Source organism: Polypterus senegalus, chromosome 2 (genome assembly GCF_016835505.1).
Source record: "Polypterus senegalus isolate Bchr_013 chromosome 2, ASM1683550v1, whole genome shotgun sequence".
In the NCBI taxonomy this organism is placed as follows: domain Eukaryota; kingdom Metazoa; phylum Chordata; class Cladistia; order Polypteriformes; family Polypteridae; genus Polypterus; species Polypterus senegalus.
Window position 1 is genome coordinate 86651440 of NC_053155.1, and position 20128 is coordinate 86671567.

General features: G+C 36.3%; 1 protein-coding gene across 2 annotated transcripts in view; it reads right to left on the reverse strand.

Annotated features, from left to right (window-relative positions):
- The window catches only part of spice1 (spindle and centriole associated protein 1), a 52415-nt gene that overhangs the window by 29849 nt on the left and 2438 nt on the right, over positions 1 to 20128 (reverse strand). The window contains exons 3-8 of one of the 2 annotated variants that reach the window (XM_039744116.1): positions 19824 to 19871; positions 13756 to 13902; positions 8555 to 8657; positions 5104 to 5225; positions 4314 to 4432; positions 3635 to 3783 (exon numbers count right to left, since the gene is read on the reverse strand). In XM_039744116.1, the coding sequence (XP_039600050.1) occupies positions 3635 to 3783; positions 4314 to 4432; positions 5104 to 5225; positions 8555 to 8657; positions 13756 to 13902; positions 19824 to 19871 (688 nt within the window). Of the gene's footprint in view, positions 1 to 3634; positions 3784 to 4313; positions 4433 to 5103; positions 5226 to 8554; positions 8658 to 13753; positions 13903 to 19823; positions 19872 to 20128 lie in introns of those variants that run through there. The other variant, XM_039744117.1, reaches the window with a different exon arrangement.

The window sequence follows — 20128 nt, forward strand, 5'->3', positions numbered from 1 at the left end:
CCAGTGCAAGGGTTTAAAAATGGCTCAAACTTTAACAAGGTTTGAGTATATTCTTACTGTCTACATGTCAGACTACACATCAGTAGCCTCAATATTATCACAGCCTTCTTAAATGTGTTTCCTTTGGCACAGGATAAACATAAAAAGTAGGAACAACATACGTTAAGAAATTTCATCAGTGGCTTCATAAAACAATGAGATAAATTTAATTTATAATAAAACAGGAATGTTGAAATATATTGTATTATAGTTTTGTTGAAATAATTATTTTCAGTTTGTTCTAGACTACCTCCTTTGCTCTTCCATTCCTCAGATAATCCAGAATTCAGTGTACTGATAATGAACTGTGATATATTTCTTACTATTTAAAAGCATATACATGATTATTTTAACACTAGAATTACCAGAGCCTACGAAAAAACTCGTAATTCCGTCCCACCTTAAACTGCTTCTTAAATCCCTTCACACCTCTCCGCCAGCGCCCTTTGTCTTCTAAATGTGCTGATAAAGAGAAGCTCGAGCAGCCGGCTATTCCATCCCCCACCAATTTAGAAGCGTGCACGAACTTCTCTCAGCTCATGCCTTGATTGAGTATCTGGGAGTGAAGTGGAGTTTTAGAGTGAAATAATAGATCGTTGTTTGGAACACACGCATTTCATGTCTGTTCCGTTTCTACAGTAATCTGTGTCAACACATTGTTAAAACAGAAACTTTTTTATATTCTAGTAGTAGATGACAAAATGTAGGCATAAACTATATAATGTATGAAGCCTGAAGTCCAAATAGCAAAGAAACATTTTCACAAGAATAACACAATTGCACTTTTATTCAAACATATAACTGCAGAAAGAAAAAGCCGCCTTAACATACGACATTGACATCAGTTTATTATAACTGACTCCGTGGTTCAATAGACTCAGTCCCCGCTTGGGAATCAAGGGTCACGGGTTCGATTCTGCGCCCCTCCCTTTTGAGAAGTAAACTGTTCTTAGTCTTACTGTTTTAGAAAAAACATACATTTGATTTCAGTCTGTAACAGCCGGTGCAATTTATGATCTTTGTAAAGGTTAGCTTTTTTTTTTATTCACTTTTCACTCTCTCAGTCGCGTTCAGAATCAATCCATACAACCCCATCTGACACGGCTGTTTTCACTAAAGACGCGCTATAGCTCTGCAGTGTACCACGATGCATACTAACGCCCCGGTTCTGACACACAAACGCTGGCGAAGCTGCCTTCTTCGTATCTCACCGTCACTTGCTTTTCTTTTTATTCAGTTTTATTGAGTGTTCCTGCCAGTCCCGCATGTTGCTGTATGCTTTTTCTTTTGCACCCAGGACATGAAGAAGAAAGAATGGTAAAGACCAACTTCGGCGCTATATGCAATCATCAGACACTCCCCATCTGCCCGTGTCGTTCAAACACAGGAACATATATTGGTGTAAAAGTATAACAAAAGTGCACTTTTATTCAAGTGCACTTTTTCCATCGCTTTTCCTGTAAGAAGCAGTGTACACACTTCTCTCTATGCTGTGGTTTCTATTACACACCTGGAAGAAAGAGACAATACATATGAACATATCCAGCATACAGCAACATGCGGGACTGGCAGGAACACTCAATAAAACTGAATAAAAAGAAAATCAAGTGACGGTGAGATACGAAGAAGACAGCTTCGCCAGCGTCTGTGTGTCAGAACCTTGGGGGGGGCGTTAGTATGCATCGTGGTACACTGCAGAGCTATAGCGCGTCTGTATTCTGTTTCTTTTGTACTCCAGGGCACGCAGAGGAGAGAATAGTAAAGAGCAGTAAGTTGGCGCTATATGCAATCATCAGACACTCCCCATCTGCCCGTTGTTTTGTTATACTTTTCAATACTTTTATACTGCTCAAACGGGCATGCTCAAAAATACACGTGTAATGCCACGAAAAGTGCACGCAGACACTTCATTTCGCAAACAAAACAAGTGCACTTTTATTCAAAACTACCTGTATAACCGAAGAAAAAGAAAGCAAGATACAGTAGGCGATTGATACGACATCTTGCATGGTGCAATGCTAAGAAGTGCAGATTTTCATTCCGTGCTATATAAAATCATCACATTCAAATATTAACAGTTCCACACACCCAAGGACCGTCCTTCCTACATTTACGACCGTGTACTTGTTGCCGTGTACACACCTCTCTGTGCTATGGTTTCTATTACACTGAATGAGCACCTGACACTGTACTTTCTTCCCTGGGGAAGGTCCACATCAGAGAATTTCCAGTTCCTGCATAAATTCACACCTCTGACGCTGTTCGTTTTCAAATAATATTGCATTAGTGCGATTATATTTTCACATATATTGTCTTTCTTTCAGGTGTGTAATAGAAACCACAGCATAGAGAGAAGTGTGTACACTGCTTCTTACAGGAAAAGGCGATGGAAAAAGTGCACTTGAATAAAAGTGCACTTTTGTTATACTTTTACACCAATATATGTTCCTGTGTTTGAACGACACGGGCAGATGGGGAGTGTCTGATGATTGCATATAGCCGAAGTTGGTCTTTACCATTCTTTCTTCTGCATGTCCTGGGTGCAAAAGAAAAAGCATACAGCAACATGGGGACTGGCAGGAACACTCAATAAAACTGAATAAAAAGAAAAGCAAGTGACGGTGAGATACGAAGAAGGCAGCTTCGCCAGCGTTTGTGTGTCAGAACCTTTGGGGCGTTAGTATGCATCGTGGTACACTGCAGAGCTATAGCGCGTCTTTAGTGAAAACAGCCGTGTCAGATGGGGTTGTATGGATTGATTCTGAAGCGACTGAGAGAGTGAAAAGTGAATAAAAAAAAAGCTAACCTTTACAAAGATCATAAATTGCACGGCTGTTACAGACTGAAATCAAATGTATGTTTTATTCTAAAACAGTAAGACTAAGAACAGTTTACTTCTCAAAAGGGAGGCGCAGGATCGAACCCGTGACCCCTTGTTTCCCAAGCGGGGGCTGTATCTATTGAACCACGGAGTCAGTTATAATAAACTGTGTCAATGTCGCATGTTAAGGCGGCTTTTTCTTTCTGCAGTTATATGTTTGAATAAAAGTGCAATTGTGTTATTCTTGTGAAAATGTTTCTTTGCTATTTGGAATTCAGGCTTCATACATTATATAGTTTATGCCTACATTTTGTCATCTACTACTAGAATATAAAAAAAGTTTCTGTTTTAACAATGTGTTGACACAGATTACTGTAGAAACGGAACAGACATGAAATGCGTGTGTTCCAAACAACGATCTATTATTTCACTCTAAAACTCCACTTCACTCCCAGATACTCAATCAAGGCATGAGCTGAGAGAAGTTCGTGCACGTTCTAAATTGGTGGGGGGATGGAATAGCCGGCTGCTCCTAGCTTCTTTTTATCAGCACATTTAGAGAACAAAGGACGCTGGCGGAGAGGTGTGAAGGGATTTAAGAAGCAGTTTAAGGTGGAACGGAATTACGAGTTTTTTCGTAGGCTCTGGTAATTCTAGTGTTAAGGCCATCACTGCATATATGCTATCAATCATTATAAACAGAGAAGCAGTACTATAAGTAGGTGCAGAAGACTTTTCAAGAATATATGTCAGCTTTTGTATAATTTAACTCACTTAACATTTCTCCAGTATTCAGAGAGGACAACAAAGGTGTATGAGGTGTTTCAGATGGGTTTACCACCACTGAGTCACTGGGGGGGCATCCAGAATATTCATTTCCAGGATCGTGTAAAAATGACTGCTCATTCCTCTGAAAACAGTGTCTGTAAATAGATAAAAAAAAAGGCAAAACATACAACAAGTGACATATAAATAAAGAAAAAAATATTTTTTGTTAATTTCCTGATGTATTATAAGGTATAACCACCCATCCATTAATCAAGAATTGAATTCTGTATTATCCAATTTAGAGTCATAGAGACAAATAGATTAGCTCAGCAGGACTGGACACTAGGCAGGAACTTGCGTCAGTCTTACACAAGGCAAACATCCACACTCACTCATACCAGTTATTAAATATTTAAGTGAATAAGAAGCAACAATTTAAATGCACTATTTATTAACATAAAATGTATATAATACTACATATTTTAAATTTAAACTCACTGTTTGCAGAAGGGTTGTAGTTTAGGAATAATTAAAAATTGAACAAAAGTAAGATGCATTCGCAAGAGGACAATGATGGACTTTACAATAATCTAAAAAAACATACATTCTCAAAAAATGAACCAAATTTAGTATTCGTTTACAAAATGTGCACCATTTAACCTCATTCATTTTTAAGGTAGATTACCTCCGCATGTCAATGTTGGACTCAAAGTACTTCCCAGCAGGCCTTTCGCTGTCTTCTTCATCTTTGCTATATTCAGAATCACACTGATCATGACTATCATTGGCAATCTCATTTAAAGCCTAAATTTAAAAAAGAGAATTTAATCATCATTATAAACTGGCAATTGTCATTTTTAATGTATGTAAGTCTGTTGGATGAGTCAAAAATAAAATATCTCTCTTGAACTCAAAAGGAAAGCATTTGATCTTTCAATAAAAATATTTTAAATTTACATTTTTTCCTTTTTATTTAAAAAGGAAACATTACAAATAAATATAAATATTTTTGCTGTGCAGTACATGGGGAATGGGGAAGTACACTTTACAAACTAAAATAACTGCTCCGATTATTAAATTAGAAAGGAATATGACAACAGTCATGGCATCAGCTGAAACAACTGCATAGCATATTAAAATTCAGTATTGATGTAAATGTTAAGACTAAAGAGGCATCTTCAAAACTGGAGATAGATCATGCCTCAGTTTGGGAGGCCTAGCTAAAATCTTTACTTTCTACACTGGATTTATTTTTCCTAGGAATTCCTAGGAAATTCTGAATTAGATTAAGCAGGTTTGGAAATATTAGGTTTACTTACGTTTCATTTGGTTTTGTTTGAAAAATGTCTGGATTATGGTTGTAATTATAAGAAGCATTTCTGTGATTTACCTCTATAAAAATAAAACTAAAAGTAAGGTAAACTTGTTTTTTGTATGTGGAAACTGTTGACCATTTCAATTTTTATGTTAAGTACCTGGGAATCCATTACAGACTCGCTTAGAATTGATAGCTGTGTTGGACAATCTCTTTTGCTCATTACTGGGGGCATAGAAGAGTTCATGGCACAGTTGGGTGCAATTGTAACATTTGGGAACCCTTATGAAAGAAGAAAAGAAAAAAATGAATTGAAGTAGTTAGGAATATATTTGATAAAACGAAAGTGCTCAAAACATAATGCAAGTTTTTAATAATCTGCAATAACTGTAGATATCAGTGGTCAAACTATGATGGGGAATGCAAATAGTCTAGTAGTTATATGCATCAAACCATTTTTATTCATCACATCTTAAACATTTAACTTCTTTAGATCTGTGAGTGATAATTGCACACTTACCTACAATCACTTATTTGTCTTGTTTATACTAAAGTTCCCTCCCAATTTACTTCAAATATAGTAGTGAATGACTGTACTGTATTAAAAAACACATATGTACAGTACTTTTCATAGCAACAAATTAAGAATGCTGTAAATATTAATGAGGTGTTTTTACATTACAATTAGCTAATACGTTAACCAAATCAGTTCAATAGCAAGAATCATATGGGAGATATGAATGTTGTAAAATCACAATATTATAACTTTAAAAAACAAACATTCATACTATATGAAGCAAACTGGAACTATATAAACTCTACAGACGTAAACATGAAAGTCTTGTTATTTTTGTCACATCATTAACTTGAAAACCACTGCCAAGTTTGTCAACGAAGTCAAAACATGAAATTGCAGCACAGGCTACAGTTGTCAAAATACTTCTGTACTTCATAAAGGAACTCTTCCAGACAAGTACTGTTTACAATTAAATGCCAAGCATTTATTATCAAAGATCAGGTTTCATATTTTCAAATAAATGTTTTATACTTTTAGAGACAATTATATTTCTGTATTATGAATTTGGCAACTATTTAAGGATATGACAACTAAACCTTTGCAAACTACAGTTAGTAACACTGGATAGTACACATGTAATGCACTTACACAGCAGGATAGAAAGAATACATTTGATAAAAAAAAAAGTGAAAAGTGAAACTACTAATAAGATTCTAAACCACAATAGCAATAGCATTTGAACCAAAGCAATCAAACTGAGTTTAGAAACACCTTTAATAATTTCTGTCATGTTTCTGTTATCTTTTCTATTAGGTTTAGTTAAACACATTCGAGTTATTCCAAATTTTCTGATGCAGCACATACTGTAACAATCACACTCTCATGAAACAAGTCTAAGTTCTTCCACATGTGTTACCATTGCTATGTAATTCTCATAACAAGGGGACCAAAAAGTACAAAGAATTCCAAAAACACTACCATTTTAGTGTAAAGTCATTTCACTTGAACTTAATTTTCTATGTAGCACAGGATCTTATGAACGTTTAATTCATCTCTGTACAGATGTACTCTTCTACATTGACTTTCTTAGTATTACAGTTTATTTTACAACATTTACATGTAAATGAGTATGCAAACTTCTGAAGGAGACAACCAGAATATAATCCTGAATTCTCTTGCATTATACTGCATAATGTACTCCTTAATGTGCACTAAATAAGTAGAACAAAGTGCTTCTTTTCTTATCACTGCTCTTAAGGCCATCTTGAAAGAGAGAATTTAAAAGGTATACTTTTTACCTTAAACCAACCAACATATAAATATTTCTTTCAGTATGTATAGTACAATGTGTTAAAAGTATTGCTTTTGCTTAGTGCAGTTTTGGAGATCTATATTCAAAAATTAAAGAAAAATATAATAAGGTGGCAGGCCTGTAAAATGAGAACTCTAATATTGCATTGAATGTTTACAGACAAGGCTGGCATTGTTTCAGAAACCCTACTGTAACCATGGTGAAATGTACAAGGATGTGTATAAAAAAACCTCAATCCAGCTTTTTTTCTTCCATACCTAAATTTGCTTTTAAATGTATTCTATTGAATTGCTCAGACAACAAAGGGTAATGCCTAGAAATTTTCATGAAGAAGTTGTTTTTAATGGCTGTTAAATTAGTGATTCATAGCCATGAAAATGTTCTAATTTCTCTCTAAAACATACATTCTTTTTAAACTGTGTCCATTCAATATTTTTAGTCAAAACTTACATACTCAAACTGAATTTTTAAATTAGCTGATTTATTTAAAATGTCAGAAAATATCTGAAATACATAAAATGATCATATTAATTCAGTCATACATTGATCCCTCTTATACTTAATTTTGGAAAATCTTTTAACATCCTTTGTCAATATGACAATGAGCTGTGGACTGTGGAGTCATGGCATTTCATAGGCAGATCAGGGTTTCATTACATCAGTATTACTAAAACACAAATGTTCATATGACCTGAGTTCTAATGCAGTAATCCATTTGTTGTGGGCTACTGTAATGATAACTATATACATTTATAAATTTAGTCTCTTAATTCAGTTTAGTGTGATGGAGCACATGAGTCTATCCCAGCCACATAAGGTGTAAGAAAAGAAAAAAAACTCTAGATAGGGTGCCAAAATATTACAGGAGACACGCAAGCACATATTAAATTTAATACATGTATTTTTGGGATTGGGAGGAAAACTGTAGAATCTGTGGAAAAATTCAAGCTGACATTAGAAGAAAGTATCATGTCTGTCACTGATCAGTGCTATAAAGTTGTTTGAAAAAGTAGATGCAAATATGCACCCGACCTTAGACTTGTCAAATATCCAGGTGAAAATATTAGTTGGGGCTGTTTTGGGCTTTGGGTGTCTAAACTGATACAGGTGCAGCTCACCGTATCTTACACTGTCTACTTTTAAAACACATAAAAAAAGTGTTCTAACTCAGCTGGAATGTCAAAGGATTGGCATCCAGCGCAGGTCACTTTGTCACGCCAATCTGGCATGTAACCTAGTCCGCTGCAGTAGTCCTTCGATGTTTTCAAAAATAATTTAATCGATATCGTAGTCTAAAAATACGTGATAACTTTGTCAGAATCCATTTCATCCACAGTAGTAAGCATTATTCTAATTAATTCTTGTGCCCTCTCCCATACTGACATAGGGAATTAGGCATGAGCAATTTACAGAAAACAATTCACCAATCAAAACACAAGTTTGTGCTAGAACCCACCCTCTCAACTTCAATGAGCAAAAATTAGTTTTATTTCAAGCTGTATTTCTTGATGCGTTCTGAGGAATACTATGGACAAAAATAAATACATAATTAAATAAGCAAAAGAAGTTTAGTGATATAATTATTTATGCTCACATTTCACAGTAATTTTATTTATTTGCTTATTTATTTTTATCTGAAATATTCCCCAATAAACTACTACCATTTTACAATTTGTTTTTTAATAAAACTAACTAAAAGTTTAAAAAAAAAAATCAATATAATTTGCAAGTTTGTCAATTCAAATGCTGCATTACTAGGTATTTCTTAAAACTTACATATACCTGTTTGTCTTTTAGGATCATCACCAAACAAGTCTTTAACCACTGCCATTGCACGGTCGGATTTCTCCAGTACATCATGCATCTGGTACTGCTGAGAAAAAACCTAAAAGAAAATTAATAAACACACATTAACCACTGAAAATTAACAAAATTTTAAGAAGGAAAACATACACACGATTTACAAAAAGCATTGTGTTGGCATGTACTAGCACAGTACCCAAATAGCTCTTGATCATAGTTCAGTTTTTGCTGTGGTTCTTTAAATTTGGACTTTGGGTGCTGGTAGCAAAATGTTGCAAGGAAATGAATGTTACACCTGTTTTTCCTTAATATATACTTTTTCTTTTGATGAACACACATGATGTGAAAGGTGGGTCTTACTAAGTCTGTATCCTTTAATAAGCCTGCAGCAGTATGAACTTACCATTGAGCAGAATGTGTTGTGATGAATTTTATGATGATGCTAGAAATTTATGCTTAAAAAATATGCACAAGCAAAGTAAATCCTTTCCAATTTAAAATGTCAAAATGAACACTGACGTTAACTTAATTCCAACAGGTACCCATAACATAAACAGACATAATGAAACATTTTTTCCCTTAAGGAATCCACCCTAAAATTGTGGAAGAATCATGTTTTAATAAGCCTCATCTCTGGCACAATTTCAACATGTGAACAATGAACCCAGTAGGTGTCAGGCACAAAAAAAAACAAAAAACTGTTTGAACAAATATGTAATTCATTCTAATGGATTTAGATTTTTTCCCCCCGACTGTTACTTCAGTAGTTATTTTTCCTGGTATGCAGTTTAGTGATCCAAAAGCATATCCAGCCAATACATTCAGTCAATTCTACGCTGTTCAGTACCATTATTGACTAGATTTTAAACTCACCTTTTCTTCTATTAACCACTGACTCCAGAATCACTTTCTCTGAAAAAATTCCATAAATACCTTCTCATAACTTATGTGTTTGAAACTCATTTCAGGACTCCTCAAAAGAACCTTTTTGACTGCAGTGGTGTTCCAACTAGTTCCTCTTCCAGTTCACTGATTTTAACAGACACCTCACAATTCACTGAGCTGTACTCATGGAATACTGTACTAAGCTCCATAATAAGACCTGTACTGCAAAGGGGAAAAATAATAATAATCTGTTTGAACAAATTAATACGGAACAGGGCCCCTTACTACTGAAATAAGAGTCCGTGGAAGAAAAAAATCCATTCGAAAGAGTTATGTAATTCGTTCAAATGAGTTCATAAGTATTAATCTGTTCAAACTGATTTTTTTTTTCCTGCTTGTCACCTCCGGGACTCCGTATGTGAAAATACAGAATGTGTTAAAAATGTAATTTGATTTCAAACTAAAAATAATAAAAAAAAAAAAAATTAATTGTCTCATTTGGGAAAATCAGAAGAGACACAGTTCATCACAGATCAATCTCTCCTATCGCCGAGTGCATAGAGACTGAAATGAAACTCCTTTAATATTTCTGAAGTGTGATGGCACTCAGAACACAGTTAAAATAAATAATTTATAGGATATGGAAAACTCTGTAGTGACTTTACATATAAAGAAGACAGCACTTTATGTAGTGAAGATGTAAACAACTTGCTAAACCACAAACACACCAAACACTCTTGCATCACATACTATAATGGACTAAATTTGAAAATAAATTGATAATGAAGTTTGCTGTGACTTATATGATAGGATTTCCTTCTCCACACTGTGTACTAAAACTATCTGTTTATCATATATCTACTGAACTATTCTTTTCTCTACATATCATTATTGAGTGCCCAGAAACCATATTAAAATTACTGGCCATTATAATGAAGTAGATTAACTGGAAGCCATGTAGAAAGGTAAGGGTCCTATCAAAGACTTTCAAAAGTTTCCCAAAACATAATATAAAACCAGTAGCAAACCTTACTAGATACGGTGCATCCGGAAAGTATTCATAGCGTATCATTTTTTCCACATTTTATGTTACAGCCTTATTCCAAAATGGATTAAATTCATTTTTTCCTCAGAATTCTACACACAACACCCCATAATGACGTGAAAAAAGTTTACTTGAGGTTTTTGCAAATTTATTAAAAAAAAAAAATCTGAGAAATCACATGCACATAAGTATTCACAGCCTTTGCTCAATACTTTGCCAATGCACCTTTGGCGGCAATTACAGCCTGAAGTCTTTTTGAATAAGATGCCGCAAGCTTGGCACACCTATCCTTGGACATTTTTGCCAATTCCTGTTTGCAGCACCTCTCAAGCTTCATCCGGTTGGATGTGAAGCATTGGTGCACAACCATTTTAAGATCTCTCCAGAGATGTTCAATCGGATTCAAGTCTGGGCCACTCAAGGACATTCACAGAGTTGTCCTGAAGCCGCTCCTTTGATATCTTGGCTGTGTGCTTAGGGTCATTGTCCTACTGTCGCCCCAGTCTGAGGTCAAGAGCACTCTGGAGCAGGTTTTCATTCAGGATGTCTCTGTACATTGCTGCAGTCATCTTTCCCTTTATCCTGACTATTCTCCCAGTTCCTGCTGCTGAAAAACATCCCCACAGCATGATGCTGCCACCACCATGCTTCACTGTAGGGATGGTATTGGCCTGGTGATGAGCGGTGCCTGGTTTCCTCCAAACATGACGCCTTGCATTCACACCAAAGAGTTCAATCTTTGTCTCTTCAGACCAGAGAATTTTGCTTCTCATGGTCTGAGAGTCCTTCAGGTGCCTTTTGGCAAACTCCAGGCGAGCTGCCATGTGCCTTTTACTAAGGAGTGGCTTCCGTCTGGCCACTCTACCATACAGGCCTGATTGCTGGATTGCTGCAGAGATGGTTGTTCTGGAAGGTTCTCCTCTCTCCACAGAGGACCTCTGGAGCTCTGACAGAGTGACCATCGGGTTCTTGGTCACCTCCCTGACTAAGGCCCTTCTCCCCCCGATCTCTCAGTTTAGATGGCCGGCCAGCACTAGGAAGAGTCCTGGTGGTTTCGAACTTCTTCTACTTACTGATGATGGAGGCCACTGTGCTCATTGGGACTTTCAAAGCAGCAGAAATTTGTCTGTAACCTTCCCCAGATTTGTGCCTCGAGACAATCCTGTCTCGGAGGTCTACAGACAATTCCTTTGACTTCATGCTTGGTTTGTGCTCTGACATGAACTGTCAACTGTGGGACCTTACAGTATATAGACAGGTGTGTGCCTTTCCAAATCATGTGCAATCAACTGAATGTACCACAGGTGGACTCCAATTAAGCTGTAGAAACATCTCAAGGATGATCAGGGGAAACAGGATGCACCTGAGCTCAATTTTGAGCTTCATGGCAAAGACTGTGAATACTTACAGTGGTGTGAAAAACTATTTGCCCCCTTCCTGATTTCTTATTCTTTTGCATGTTTGTCACACAAAATGTTTCTGATCATCAAACACATTTAATCATTAGTCAAATAGAACACAAGTAAACACAAAATGCAGTTTTTAAATGATGGTTTTTATTATTCAGGGAGAAAAAAAATCCAAACCTACATGGCCCTGTGTGAAAAGTAATTGCCCCCTTGTTAAAAAATAACCTAACTGTGATGTATCACACCCGAGTTCAATTTCTGTAGCCACCCCCAGGCCTGATTACTGCCACACCTGTTTCAATCAAGAAATCACTTAAATAGGAGCTTCCTGACACAGAAGTAGACCAAAAGCACCTCAAAAGCTAGACATCATGCCAAGATCCAAAGAAATTCAGTAACAAATGAGAACAGAAGTAATTGAGATCGATCAGTCTGGTAAAGGTTATAAAGCCATTTCTAAAGCTTTGGGACTCCAGCGAACCACAGTGAGAGCCATTATCCACAAATGGCAAAAACATGAAACAGTTGTGAACCTTCCCAGGAGTGGCCGGCCGACCGACCAAAATTACCCCAAGAGCGCAGAGACGACTCATCCGAGAGGTCACAAAAGACCCCAGGACAACATCTAAAGAACTGCAGGCCTCACTTGCCTCAATTAAGGTCAGTGTTCACGACTCCAACATAAGAAAGAGACTGGGCAAAAACGGCCTGCATGACAGATTTCCAAGACGCAAACCACTGTTAAGCAAAAAGAACATTAGGGCTCGTCTCAATTTTGCTAAGAAACATCTCAATGATTGCCAAGACTTTTGGGAAAATACCTTGTGGACTGATGAGACAAAAGTTGAACTTTTGGAAGGCAAATGTCCGTTACATCTGGTATAAAAGGAACACAGCATTTCAGAAAAAGAACATCATACCAACAGTAAAATATGGTGGTGGTAGTGTGATGGTCTGGGGTTGTTTTGCTGATTCAGGACCTGGAAGGCTTGCTGTGATAGACGGAACCATGAATTCTACTGTCTACCAAAAAATCCTGAAGGAGAATGTCCGGCCATCTGATCGTCAACTCAAGCTGAAGCGATCTTGGGTGCTGCAACAGGACAATGACCCAAAACACACCAGCAAATCCACCTCTGAATGGCTGAAGAAAAACAAAATGAAGACTTTGGAGTGGCCTAGTCAAAGTCCTGACCTGAATCCAATTGAGATGCTATGGCATGACCTTAAAAGGCGGTTCATGCTAGAAAACCCTCAAATAAAGCTGAATTACAACAATTCTGCAAAGATGAGTGGGCCAAAATTCCTCCAGAGCGCTGTAAAAGACTCATTGCAAGTTATACATAAGCGCTTGATTGCAGTTATTGCTGCTAAGGGTGGCCCAACCAGTTATTAGGTTAAGGGGGCAATTACTTTTTCACACAGGGTCATGTAGGTTTGGATTTTTTTTCTCCCTAAATAATAAAAACCATCATTTAAAAACTGCATTTTGTGTTTACTTGCGTTATATTTGACTAATGGTTAAATGTGTTTGATGATCAGAAACATTTTGTGTGACAAACATGCAAAAGAATAAGAAATCAGGAAGGGGGCAAATAGTTTTTCACACCACTGTATGTACATGTGCTTTCTCAATTTTTTTATTTTTAATAAAATTTGCAGAAACCTCAAGTAAACTTTTTTCACGTTGTCATTATGGGGTGTTGTGTGTAGAATTCTGAGGAAAAAATGAATTTAATCCATTTTGTTATAAGGCTGTAACATAACAAAATGTGGAATAAGTGATGTGCTGTGAATACTTTCTGGATGCACTGTACCTTCTTTTAAGTAAATTTACAAACCTCTCTCAGGATAGACAGCTTTGCACTCTCCAGTGAGTCAGGGCTTGTTGTTCTTATTCTTCGCTGTTTCCTTTTCAGAGTCTTCTCCCGAAGCTCCCACTGGGCTGCAGCCTTGTTCTTTGACTTGTGTATCTCATGACGCCACTGCTATAAAGGCATAATAGTTACAAAATAAGAGGAAATGTGTCAGCATATTTTATTTTCAGCATATAAACTGTTTACATATCCAAGAAAATGCATAAAGGGTTTGATTTTATTGCATTTGCCAAATGATTACATTTCAAAAAGAATTATTAAATTTCCCTAAAATTGTTGGAAATCAATTGACCATTTACTTGCATAAATCTTTCAATATACTTTCTAGATATATAAAAAATGTAAGTTAAAGCATTGAAAGCACAAATTATATTTTAAAATGATTAAGTAATATGCTGGTTATTCCCATCTGGAGCTTGTCAAAACACAGAGCTGTCTTTTAAAGAGCTCAATTTGCTGCAATTCATGGTTAAATAATTACATGTCTATTTAATCATAACTATGGGCAAATTTAATCCCTTTACTTTATTAAAATTTTCAATAATGTATACAATATTTCTGCAACCATTGCTCAGTTCAAACTGAACTTTTCCAGTGGACAAAATTTAGCAATGTATTTTTTCTTCTTGTGCCCACATTGTAAGTTCAGCTATTCAAATAAATAAAGAAAACTTTTTACATTCTTTTCCTTGTAATCTCTCATGTATAAGTTAAGTATTAAAACCAGTAAAGTCATATTCTTAATAATTTGTAGTTTTCTAGTAATGTAACTTGCATCATAAAATAGCTTGTTTCAGCTACAATAAATATATAAGAAACCACCCATGAAAAACCTTTGCCTTTAAAAATGCTGCAGGTCCTGTATAACCTAAACACTCTTACTCTATAACTGTCAAATTCTAACTTTCTCAAAAAAAAAAAAAAACCTATTTAGTATCCACAAAAGAGCGATTAAATATGTTATATGGTTATTTATTATAAAATGTACCTTGTTACTAAGGGTGCATTACTTTTGCCTTACTTGTTTTTTTTTGTTTGGTATGAAAAGCTGCATTTCACAGGCTTTGTTACTAAATCTTAAACCCAGACCTGGTATGTGCCAATATTTTGCTGTGTGCTGGGGAAAAAAAAAAAAAAGTATCTTCATATGCCGAAAGAATTAAAAAAAAAGTTTCATTTTTTACATTGCTGAGTGACCCATAGTATGAGCTGGTATTCCATTAGGCAAATAAGCAGCTTCAGTCCCATTTACGGAGGAGCTGATGAAAATGACAATTTTCATAAAGTCGCATTAGAATTGCAAACAGTGCAACAAAGGTGAGTGATCTATCTAAAAAGTGATGGAAAAAAAGGCAATAATTTATTCTTACTTGGTATCAATGAGCTCCCCAATGCTGCAATATGAAATAAGCCAATCATAATGATTGTGCCTTTGTGATGATGCCTTAAAGCAGCACGTTGTATTACAATTTCTGAACAACTTAACATATAGGCGAGCTGCATATAATTTAAGTTTGTAGATTGAAAACATAGTGCGTAATAAAAATAGTAGACCCATCCATTTTTGTGGACCAGTGTATGGAAACCCCAGACTAGAACATCTGTAGTCCATATACCATGTTAACCCTTTAAAAGTTCCTCATGACCACACACCATGATTTGCAGTTATCATACTGCCACTTTGATATAAAACATAGCAAAAAACTTGTGTGTAAAAACTATAGTATTGATTAAAATGTCCTAAATATAAAGAAAAAGATTTTTTTCCAATAGCCATGTTTGCCAAGCAATCATTCTCAACAGTCTTATTTCAGGCAAATGCAGCAAAGGTCAGGGGCCATGGAAAATAGTTTTTAGCATTTAAAAAAAGTAATGCACAAATCTGCTTTTTTAAGTAGCACTGGTATTTTTATTTCAATAAAATACGTACTGCATTACATTACTCAATACTTTTTAAGTAACCCAACTACGTAACACACGTTACTCTCAACAATGTGAATAAAACACTGTAAGGTAAAAAAATCAATTCCTGGGGCCACATGTATAAAGCTGTGCGTAGAATTCACACTAAAATATGGCATACAGAAAAAAACAGAAATGTGGGTACGCCCAAAAAATTTCAGATACATAAAACTATGCGTAAGCCAAGTTCCATGCCCTTCCCCTTTATAAATCCCAATCAACATGAATTTTAACGCACATGCACGCGCCTACAGCCCCACCCCACAAATTTGCATATCTGAGTAGTCCCATCCATTCAGCGTTTAGTTAAAAGACAATGGTAAAACCAAGTGAGAACGGGGTATTGGGAAACATTTTCAACAGATGCGAAGTCGAAATCCTAATCAGTGAAATGGACACAAGGAAAAACATACTATTTGGCTTAGGCAGTAGTATGCGCAGGAGTGGCACTCAGAAGATCAAGTTCAGAAAGTTGCAGTGCCCAAAACAAAAAAAGAAGTGGTCAGATGACAAGACATGAAAAGGTGAGTGCCTAGAGTGTGATACGGAAGCATATTAGGACCACAAAAGAAGGAAAAAAAAAATATGGACACAGTGAAGAAAAAGAGGTCTATTTCGAGATTAGTCGAAATGTTGACTTTAATCTCAAAATTTCCATTTTAATCTTGTTGTTTATTTTGTCATTAAAGCAGATCATAAACTTAATCTTAAAATGGATGTTTAATTTACTAGAGTTTCTCAAATTCCATCGTAACTAAAGTAGCATGTTAAATGCTTTATATTTTATGTGTTCCTGACCCAGTCATTAATCGCTATATCCTTCTTAAAGCAGAATACATTACATCCATGATGAAATGTATTAAAACATGTATTAAACACATGGGGCCTGCTAGCACAGTGGTAGCAATGAGCTGGCGACCTGTCCAGGGATTGTTCCTGCCTCCCACAAGATGCCTGCTGTAACGCACGTGACCCTGTCTGTCAAACATACCAACCCCCAATCCCTGTCCTTCCGTTTCCTTTCTCCATATAAACTGCCCCACAATAAGTATCGGAAATAAATGGAAAACCAGCTGTAAGCTTACAGCACCAGTTCTTCAAAACCTTTAAGGAGCATTATTCCATCCATCCATCTATGAATCTAGGGTTGTCCCAGTCCCAGCAAGCACAGAACACTAGGCAGGAACAATCCCTGGACAGGGTGCCAGCTCATTAACAGTAAATATTATTTAAATGAAGTTAACATTTTAGCTGTAATCCAATGTCAAGGTCATTCTGAAGCAAATTCTGAAACAAACTGATCCATGTGTATATTTTACTGATTGCTTTCTCGTATGCCAAGGAAAAGAAGAAAAGAAATCAAATTGGTCTGAAGACTAGCGCACAAGTAAATGATGGGGGAAGTTCAAAATGTTTTCCCCTGGGTGAAACACATGTGAATGTTAGAGTATGTATTAATATGGGATATGATGTATCTTTTATTGGATCCACATTTCTTTTGGAAAAAAGAAAAAAAAAAGTTTCCAATTCAACAATAGGCCTAACAATTATATTAAATATATAGAGTAGCTCTGCCCAATTACTTTACCCACAGTTGAGAAAATAACACTGTTACCAAGCTGTTTACTTACAGTTCTCCTCCCAGAAAACATCACTGTGCATCACTTTTAAAGCCTCAAGCAAAGGAGTCACAACCTTCCCTGCTATACACATACAGTGGTGTGAAAAACTATTTGCCCCCTTCCTGATTTCTTATTCTTTTGCCTGTTTGTCACACAAAATGTTTCTGATCATCAAACACATTTAACCATTAGTCAAATATAACACAAGTAAACACAAAATGCAGTTTTTAAATGATGGTTTTTATTATTTAGGGAGAAAAAATCCAAACCTACATGGCCCTGTGTGAAAAAGTAATTGCCCCCTTGTTAAAAAATAACCTAACTGTGGTGTATCACACCTGAGTTCAATTTCTGTAGCCACCCCAGGCCTGATTACTGCCACACCTGTTTCAATCAAGAAATCACTTAAATAGGAGCTGCCTGACACAGAGAAGTAGACCAAAAGCACCTCAAAAGCTGGACATCATGCCAAGATCCAAAGAAATTCAGGAACAAATGAGAACAGAAGTAATTGAGATCTATCAGTCTGGTAAAGGTTATAAAGCCATTTCTAAAGCTTTGGGACTCCAGCGAACCACAGTGAGAGCCATTATCCACAAATGGCAAAAACATGGAACAGTGGTGAACCTTCCCAGGAGTGGCCGGCCGACCAAAATTACCCCAAGAGCGCAGAGACGACTCATCTGAGAGGTCACAAAAGACCCCAGGACAACGTCTAAAGAACTGCAGGCCTCACTTGCCTCAATTAAGGTCAGTGTTCACGACTCCACCATAAGAAAGAGACTGGGCAAAAACGGCCTGCATGGCAGATTTCCAAGAAGCAAACCACTGTTAAGCAAAAGAACATTAGGGCTCGTCTCAATTTTGCTAAGAAACATCTCAATGATTGCCAAGACTTTTGGGAAAATACCTTGTGGACTGATAAGACAAAAGTTGTACTTTTGGAAGGCAAATGTCCGTTATATCTGGCGTAAAAGGAACACAGCATTTCAGAAAAGAACATCATACCAACAGTAAAATATGGTGGTGGTAGTGTGATGGTCTGGGGTTGTTTTGCTGCTTCAGGACCTGGAAGACTTGCTGTGATAGATGGAACCATGAATTCTACTGTCTACCAAAAAATCCTGAAGGAGAATGTCCGGCCATCTGTTCGTCAACTCAAGCTGAAGCGATCTTGGGTGCTGCAACAGGACAATGACCCAAAACACACCAGCAAATCCACCTCTGAATGGCTGAAGAAAAACAAAATGAAGACTTTGGAGTGGCCTAGTCAAAGTCCTGACCTGAATCCAATTGAGATGCTATGGCATGACCTTAAAAAGGTGGTTCATGCTAGAAAACCCTCAAATAAAGCTGAATTACAACAATTCTGCAAAGATGAGTGGGCCAAAATTCCTCCAGAGCGCTGTAAAAGACTCATTGCAAGTTATCAAACGCTTGATTGCAGTTATTGCTGCTAAGGGTGGCCCAACCAGTTATTAGGTTCAGGGGGCAATTACTTTTTCACACAGGGCCTTGTAGGTTTGTATTTTTTTTTCTCCCTAAATAATAAAAACCATCATTTAAAAACTGCATTTTGTGTTTACTTGTGTTATATTTGACTAATGGTTAAATGTGTTTGATGATCAGAAACATTTTGTGTGACAAACATGCAAAAGAATAAGAAATCAGGAAGGGGGCAAATAGTTTTTCAAACCACTGTATCTACTGACTGTGACTGCAGAATTGAACCATCTGGCTTCATCTTACTTTGCATTTCATTATTGCTGGCTGCTGGTTATGGAGAAAAAAAGAGTTTCTGATCATAAAAATCAAGTTAATTATAATTAAGGCAAAAGAAGTATTTTCCTTTTACAGGTAAACTTTTATTAATTAAATGAGTAGATGGAATGAAAATCTGCAGCAACTGTGACCCTCAGTCAACAGAGTTTGTGTTCCCTGCCTTACAGGGCTACAAGGTGCTGAAGATGACTCTGAAGATATCAGTATAACACGGAATCCATTGGGAAGGACACCAGTCCAGGGTAAAGAAAAACTATACACTTATACAGGGCCAACTAAGAACAGCTCAGCAAACTGACACACTTGCTTTAGCATTGTGGGAGGAAAGCTGGAGTAGCCAGAGAAAGCCCAAAGTGAACATAAGGGGAATATGCACAACCTAGCATTTCAACCCAGGTCAATAGAGATGTGAGGTAGCAACACTAACCACATAAATCAAACATGAAAAATCCAATCAGTATAAAATAGTTTTCAAATATTATTAAAACAATTTAACTGAATTTTCACACTTTAATATAAAAACACAACGATAATAAACAAAAATGTCTTATACATATTTCACAACAAAGAGTAATGTATAGATAAATGACTATATTCAAACATGAAGCACACTTAATCCAATATTTAGAGTATGTTTTACAGACAAGCTATTATACAAGGCCTTACCATTTCCTCTGGTGTGGCACGGTGTACACTGAGGTCAGTCATAGTGTTCTGTCAGAAATCAGAAAAACAAGATGCAAATGAAACAACTTAAAATAGTACATTCATCATTAACCTACTTTAATAAGGTTAAAATTAATTATGCAGTTGCAGACAAAGATGTCATGTTAGGTCACATGTAAAACAAGTCTCATATTTTCCAAGAATAATTTCAATTTAACAGCAAACTGCGGCACTAATTGTGACAGGTTTGATAATCAAAATCTGAGAAAAATGGATCGAAATCAAACTGGGATGTGTTGTCACAC